The sequence below is a fragment of the Dendroctonus ponderosae genome, unplaced genomic scaffold, assembly GCF_020466585.1.
Source record: "Dendroctonus ponderosae isolate FM_Combo_2020 unplaced genomic scaffold, Dpon_F_20191213v2 Dpon_F_20191213_9, whole genome shotgun sequence".
Lineage (NCBI taxonomy): Eukaryota > Metazoa > Arthropoda > Insecta > Coleoptera > Curculionidae > Dendroctonus > Dendroctonus ponderosae.
Window position 1 is genome coordinate 8,079,893 of NW_026019116.1, and position 7,919 is coordinate 8,087,811.

The 7,919-nt window shown below is 44.2% G+C and overlaps 1 protein-coding gene across 1 annotated transcript in view; it reads left to right on the forward strand.

Annotated features, from left to right (window-relative positions):
- The window catches only part of LOC109538912, a gene marked incomplete at its 3' end in the record, with an annotated part of 17,589 nt that overhangs the window by 6,754 nt on the left and 2,916 nt on the right, over positions 1-7,919 (forward strand). The window contains 14 exon segments of the mRNA XM_048669734.1: positions 352-769; positions 831-1,121; positions 1,173-1,328; positions 1,385-1,435; positions 2,107-2,178; positions 2,227-2,274; positions 3,242-3,345; positions 3,463-3,583; positions 3,648-3,707; positions 3,761-3,808; positions 3,870-3,997; positions 4,198-4,375; positions 4,541-6,687; positions 6,748-7,786. Of these exon segments, the coding sequence (XP_048525691.1) occupies positions 352-769; positions 831-1,121; positions 1,173-1,328; positions 1,385-1,435; positions 2,107-2,178; positions 2,227-2,274; positions 3,242-3,345; positions 3,463-3,583; positions 3,648-3,707; positions 3,761-3,808; positions 3,870-3,997; positions 4,198-4,375; positions 4,541-6,687; positions 6,748-7,786 (4,861 nt within the window).

Genomic DNA, 7,919 nt, shown 5'->3' on the forward strand with positions numbered 1-7,919 from the left:
ACCATCATCAGTTTTTATGTGTAGCGTTGTTGCTGCTTTAAGCCTTGGCATGCATTTTTTGCCGAGCAAGAAAATGCATGCCAAGGCTTAAAGCAGCAACAACGTTACACATAAAAACTGATGATGGTGGAAAAATACACCGAAACGTATTTTGATTGATAAATAGAGACAATAAATGACTGAAGCCCAGGAATTGATTTTGATTTGGAATTGAAACACAGTCAGGAAAGTATGCACAATGTTCAATCGAACTTTGGGTTTTAAATGGCAAATAATTAATAATGCAATCAAGTTGTATTGAATTGGACATGGCAGGACACTTTTATCTGTTAACCCCTTCAAATATTTCAGGCACCCGATATCAGTGACGGCTACTTATCCAGCGGACCGGCCACAGATGCTACAACCCCAGAAGACGAAAGTAAACCTTCAGATGGCTTAGAAGGAGATGATGGACTTGACGAAACTGAGCAACCACCTGAAGGTGGCGTACAACTCAAAACACTGCCGGCGGATCTATTAGAAGTTGCCGAAGAAATATCGGCTGGAAAATTCGAAGAATCTGATGCTGAAGATGGGCATGGAGGCGTTGCCATTGGGCAAAGGGAAATTCCGTTTGATGAGAAAAGATACGGGGGCGAAGTTCCCGTTGACGTAGAGAATAGAGCTTTCGGCCTGGACGAAGGTCCTGCCGACCTGCATATGACTACTACCGTTACCAGCTCAGGAACCCTTGAAGTTGTCACTGAAGGACCTGGAGGGACAATCGGTACCGTTATTGTAGCCGTTTCTCGTGTGAGTGTCTAGAAACTTGTCTGATTTCACTGAAGGAACCACACTAACCTACACGGAAGAAGGCAACATAGAAGTAGTCACCGAAATGACTGATAACTTCGGAGGTCCAGGCCGAATGTTGGACAAGTTCGCTACGAAGCCTTTGTCAGAAGGGATTCCTTTCAGGTCAAATGATGCGATTCCATGCGCCCCAAGCGCCACATGTGAGACTATGGAGCCGGTGGCTGGATACGAAGTCTGCGAGCCAACAATGATATGCCACAATTTGGACAATGCAGAAAAAGGAACATTGAAGGCCTTGCCCGTGGCATCGAGCATGATTTCAGGTTTAGAACTGCAAAAAAGCTTGAATTTGCCTCCAAACACGTCCGTTTCAGGTCCTTCAGGCCCCGAAACTGAAACCCCGTATACTGCCAGCACGACAACAGCTGAAGGCGAGCTAACCAGCAAGCTTGGGTCTGGATCTTCTGGGATTAGGCCTCAATTTGACAGGACACCTGACCAAACATCCAGCTATGGAAGGCCAGGAGTTGGTAGGTTTGAACATGTTTGCAGTACCGCACCTTCAGTTGTATTATTGGGGCTACAGCTATGGAAGAACCGCTAGAAGAGCTGCAGGAACCAGTAGACCAGCACTCAGGTATGGCATCTAGATTCTTGTCACTGGCAAACTTGTTTGGGCGTATTTTAAACAGTCGCGATGCCCTTAAGCGGAAGTCAAAGACTCGCCAGCTGTGTTTTTTGGACTCTTAAAATCTATTTAGAATTTGAATGGATGATACTTTCGCTTTTGAAGTCTGTCTCAACGATAGACTGTTGATAACTTTCAACCTACCGTTTGCATTTCCACTCCCTACTGCTTTTCATGAAAATAGTTCGTCAAAATTAATTCAATAAAAAGCTAAAGGAGGCTAAAGACTCAAGTGGAGCTGAGCTGAGAATAACTTTAGGCTTAGGCAGGCTCAAATAATGTTTGTTTCAGTTCGCTCGTAAAGTTAACGTTTTGCATTTTCTTGACGAACCAATTGAAGATCATGTTTGGGAAGGAAAAGTGATTGCGTTGTTTTTAGCGTTTTCATTCAAGCGAATGAAATGAAGCTTCAAGTTGCAAATATACACTTAAAAACTTTGTTAGTGCTGCTAGTTAGGTACTAGAGGTGAAAATCCTATAGCTGCTAGTCGTATAGCCTTTGATATTAGAAAATAAACTGGAAGTTTTGTGCTTTTGATGCAAAGTGGGTCGTCTTGGACATATTTAAAACAGTAGAGTTAAACAATTTCGCTACTTATCAATATTTTCTCAAATCGCAGAGCAACTAGCAGGAGATCCAAGTGGAAAGGCGTCGTCCAGGGAAATAGGAGTCTTATCTAGCGGTGCAAGAGGTACCATAATAAAGAAATAACCTTGCAAGGACTAAAATGTACTTTTAGCAACTGGAGCTGACTCAACAACTGGGCGCGAAGGGTTACCTTCGGAAGGTGAGTTATACTCAATTGCCGAGTTTTTCAATTTTTGCTTATCTATGAGTATAACGAAAACAGTTAGTGCAGCTATGAAGGTTTTGTTAAAACTAAAATAAGAATCTCCCAGGTGTTTAAAAGGACGTTGAAAGGGGGCAAAACATTACACATATTCCTTCTGATTCTTATTGTTAGCAAGTGCTCAAATCGCTTACTTTATCCAATTTGCGAGCTGACTCAGGTTTGAATATGCTGTCTAGGAAACACTATTCTGTGCGGAATTTGAAGTATCTTTTAGCACTTGATCAAACAGATACTGCGATATTCGTTGAGGCAAAAGCATACAATCTGAACGCGCTTTTATTAAGCAAAAATGTGTGGTTTCTCGGCCATTGATGGTGAGTTGTTCAAAAAACATTATTTTCTGCTAAGTCGATGCATTTAAATGAAACAAAAACGTCCAGAGCTTTCCATTTCGTAACTGGAATCAACTGATTTTTTTTTGAGTTGATGCACTAACCCGCAGGCCTCTTTGTAAAATCTTGAAACATTTATGGTTTTTGCATCCAAAAAAATTATATTCTTCTGCCAACTGATGATTTTGGACATTCATGGACTTTTTACCTCAACAAAACGTATTTTTTTGGAAATATCGTGTAAGCGCTCAGATGGATTGTATTGAAACTTGCTTTGGAATGTTTTCTACCTCCACTGCTGATGTGCAGAACATCAAGAAATATATATTCGAGCTTCAATCGAACGACTCAGGATAAACAGACCATTAAATATCCAAATTACTCAGAAGACATGCGACTTTAACAGTATACACTTTTGTCACACAATTTCATTGTTTTGATTATCGGATAGTCAAGAATTCTGCCTAAGAATTGGAAATCGGAAATGTTCTTTTGATTTTTTCCAAACATGCTATCATCAACAAAAACATGACTATTTCAACCCGAAAAAACTGTTTAATTAATATTAGGTACCACATCGACTGCAGGAGAATTGAAGAGCGGCGAGGTGTTCACTCCAGACCAAGTAGGGTCCGATTTGGAGGAAGCCTTTGTAGCATCAAAATCTTTGCAGGTACAACATGCTTTGCTAGATTGCATTAATAGCTAAAGTACTGAAAACTATCGAAAAATTCACCTTTAAAATTGGAGAAAAACTAATATTTACAAATAAATACAATTTGATAAAAAGGGAACAGACATCGGCGCCGGGGTGGGAGCGGGAGCAGTGGAGCCTACAGTCAGCGGGGGAGCAGATGGGAGAAGTGCAGAGGCCGGAGGAATAGCAACTATACTGAAAAATGCCTCCCAAGGTACCATTTAATGACTGCTTAAAATGCCATTTCACTATTTAGAAGCGCAAATTTTCACAACAAGGTGGTGCAGAGCCCAAGGAATCAGAAATAGGCGCAGTAAAAGCCAGTGGTGTTTTCACAGGTAAAACTAAGGTCTCTAAAGGACGGCTGTTTAGAACTCAGTGTGTTTAATAGCTGGAGGTGTTGCCCAGTCGGTGCAGTTCGGACAGAAAGGCTCAAAACGTAAGTAAAATAACGAGAAAAGTTCAGGAGTTGGTGGGTAAATTCTGGGATATTAAATTAGCCGATGAAGGTGCTCCTGATACAACACCTTTGCCTGTAACAGACTCAACTGGTATCAATTGGACCCGTGAATGTGCTTGTCAATCAAAAGATCAAACAGATCAGTCATGTCAATGTTGCGAGTGTAAAGTAAGTTTTATTTCGATTTTTGCCCAATTTCTAAGTATCTGTAGCTTCTAATAACTCCTCCATTCCAATCACGGCTTACTGTGAGCTCAGATTCATTGATTCAGTTTTCCTATCCAGGTCATGTCAGACCTGCTGCTTTATCATGGAAAATGTGTATAGGTTGTTTGGGATGTTAAACGAATATATTTTTCCTTTGCTAGACCATCGGGGTAACAACATCCGGTGATAAAGAAACCTTAACCGAAAAAGACGAAGAAATGTGCAAAATTCCTCAAGAAACACTCGACGGTGCGAAGACCGACACTGATTCAGAATTTGTGACCATCAGTGAAACTACCGACCATGCGTTTGCAGAAGTACCAAGTGAAACGAAACCAGGTAAAGAAATCTAATTTGCTCTACATTTAGGAATGTTTTCCAAGCAAGGAAAACATTCCTAAATGTAATTTAACCGGCAGTGAAAGCCTTCATAGTCTAATTTGCTCTCTTTGTAAATATACGCTCTTAAAGCTGCGCTTCAACTAAGAAATAAATTTACTTTAGAACCTCAAGACGCAGTCGAAGTGCCCTCCAAATCCAGCTCACCATTCGGCGACAACATAATATCGAAAGAAATAGTGATAACGGAAGATCTACTGAAAAGATATCCGCAACTGGCAACTCTTTCTGCTCCATCACAACAACAAGCATTACAAAAACTTGGCATCAAACAGTCATTGAAGGAAGCAATTGTTGTTGATCGAAGTATGTTGGAAAAGCATCCCGAGCTGATTGGAAAGTCTCCCGAAGAGCAGCAAAGCATTCTAAAAACCATGGGCTACAAGCCCTCAAAGGCTATAGAGCCAGATATAGCAGTAGATGAGGACAAGCTGGCCAAGCACCCAGAACTGGTAGGCAGAAGCAACTCGGAGCAGCAGCGCATTTTGCAGAGCTTGGGTTACAAACCCGCATTGATTGTTGCTGTTGATGACGAGATTCTGCAAAAGCACCCGGAATTGGCAGATAAGACTCCTGAAGAACAGCAATCTCTTCTGAGAGAATTAGGCTATGCGACCTCGAGCCCTTCTAAAGCGATACCCGCAGAAGACGATGTCCAACTCCGGCAAATAGACTATGACACTCTTCAGCCCAGCACCTCTAAGGTTGCCCCAAGTACAGACGAATTCAACGTACCACCTGCAATAACTGAGCAGCTGCTCGCCAAACATCCCCAGCTGGCAGGCAAAACTACCGAGGACCAGCAGAAAATTCTTAGAGATCTTGGATACTCGCTTCCTAAAGAATCTCTCCTTCAAACCGTTTCGCTCACCAAAGAAATGCTTGAAAATCATCCAGAGCTGCAAGGCAAACCCTCTGCAGAACAACAAAAAATCCTGAAAAGTCTGGGCTATACCAAGAAACAGTCGACAGTTTCTTTCAGCAAAGACCTAACTGCGAAACACCCAGAACTTCAAGGCAAGAGTGTCGCAGAACAGCGAGAAATTTTGAAAACTCTTGGCTATAATGGGGATGATTTAAGGCCTGGACTTTCTGCTACTAAGCCTGAAGCCATTCCAGGAGCGGGCTCGGCAACTGCAAAGGCAGAGCTACTATTAAAGCACCCAGAACTGGAAGGAAAGAGCTCGGCAGAGCAACGTGAGATCCTGAAAAATCTGGGCTATTCTGCAGCTGAAGCCCAATCCCTTACCGAAGAGTTGCCGCAAAAGCCCTCAGAATTACTAGGCAAAAGCGCAAGTGGAGTAGAAGCGCCAGCAGAAGAACCTGAATTGCCCTCAAAAATAAGCCGGGCGATTTTAGAAGCCCATCCAGAACTTGCTGGAAAGCCCGTGGAGGAGCAAAAGAAAATATTGGCACAAATGGGTTATACAATTGAAGAGGTTATAGAAAAGAGTGAGTCTAAGAAAATATCAGCAGAAGCATTCGAATCGGCACGAGACGTGCTAGAGGGCCATAAGTCAGATGCACCATTCTCCACTCCCCAGCCATCATCATTCAAAGATGTCTCGGTTACGGGCAAAGCTCCTTCTCAAGCAGCAGCTGTACCATCAGATTTTTCAAAGAAATCGAGCGCAGTCATGGACAAATTAACCCCCGAGCCTTCATCAAAAGACGTCTCCATATCTTGTAGAGCCCCCTGCAGGTCAGCAGCCACAATACATTCGCCAGCTCCAAAGGACAGCGACCAAAACATAGCGCATGTTGGGGACGTGTCATCGGCAAGCCTTACGAAATCGCGCACAGTTTCCCTGCAGAAGAAACCGTCTTCACGGGACGACTCTGCTTCTTGCAAAGCCAGCTGCAGAGCAATATCAGTGCAGAGCCACGGCAGCAAATCCTCGAAGGATGTGAAGGAAATTGTAGCTGCACGATCAGACACTACAACAACCTCTTCGTCGTCGGATGCTCGGCTTAAGGCAAAGTCGAAGAAGGACAAAATGAAAGAACATCCGGGCGAAGTGCCGTCAATAGTATCGCAATTGTCGGATAAAGAACGTCCGGTTCCCGGACCGACTGCTAAAAAACCGAGGAACCATCGAAAACGCCGGGCCAAAGCAATCGATTGCATGAGATGCGTTTGCCCCGACCCATGCAAATGTGCAGTCTGCACGGCTGATAAAAAGAAACAAGCGTTGAGCAGGCCTGCTAGGTCCTGCGACTGTCCTCCCAATATGTTTATGGTACCTCCAATAGTAAGTTCAATTTCACCATCACTGAGCCACTTCCTCTAACCGTTAATTGGACATTTTTAGATGATGATGTCTCCCATGCAGATGACGTACAGTATGCCTCCCACTGGACATGCACCTAATTGCAGATGTAACGCTTGCATATGTAGGGACATGCTTCCTAAACCTGAAGTCGACAGCAAGCCTGAAGCTGAATCAGCTACATCTGACGATACAGAGGCAACAATGGCAAGACAACTGAGAAGCCATCCTTCGTCTTGCGAGTGTGTTGATTGCCTCTGCTTGCCGAAAGTCCACAAACTCGCCCGTACCAAGGAGTATCCCATAGTGCATGACACCAAGCAGGTCTATCAGGTTAAGGTAAACTGTGGAACGTGTGCAAATGCGCAGAATGCTCGCCGATATGTTGAACAACAGCAGCAGCTAAATCGATCGAGAATACCCATATCTACAACATCGCCAAACCCCCCGCGGGTTAAATCAAACCCTGAGCAGAACATCGCCAGCCCGGATAAGGGAGAGGCAAGCCAACCAGAAGCTTCGGGGGTCTCTGCTGTGGCAAGCACTTACAATTCAATATCGTGCGATTGTGCTCGATGTGCTTGCGCTGATTGTCCCGACGATGCCAAACGGCCCCCCAAACCAGAAGCTTGCGAAAGTCAGGCAAAAACCAATGCGGATGCAAAAGGGGGGCAAAATTGCTGTTGCCCCAACGTGCCGTGCAGTTGTCAGCCATGTACGGTCGAAGAATTAACAAGAAAACTGCGAGATGCTGAGCAGAAGTTAGCTAACGCTTCGCCGAGCGGTGCACCTCCACCACCCGGTAGCGCTCCCCTAGAAAAACCGGCAGAAGAAGACACTGAATCTTGTAATTGTGTCGAATGTGTCTGCCCTGGAGCGGATTCTATGCCAGCTAAGGCGTTGCCAGCAGGAGAAGGTCCGCCAGCAGAAACACCTAAGCCTCAAAGTGATGACAGTGGGGCTGTAGCATCGCCTGACGCTGCAGGAGCACCTGCAGCTGCAGGTGCTGGCGATGAAGACTGCAACTGCAACGTTTGTGCGTGCCCGGGAAGTACCTCATTGCCACCTAAATCAGGACCAGGTATGTTGGCAATCTGATGCGAAAAAAATGCTTTGTTTGTGATGCAAGTGGAAATTTCCCCTTGGAAGCTTACATTTTTGCATTCATAGACCACTTCTGGGGTTGAAGTAATTTAAAAAAATCCAGTGTTTAC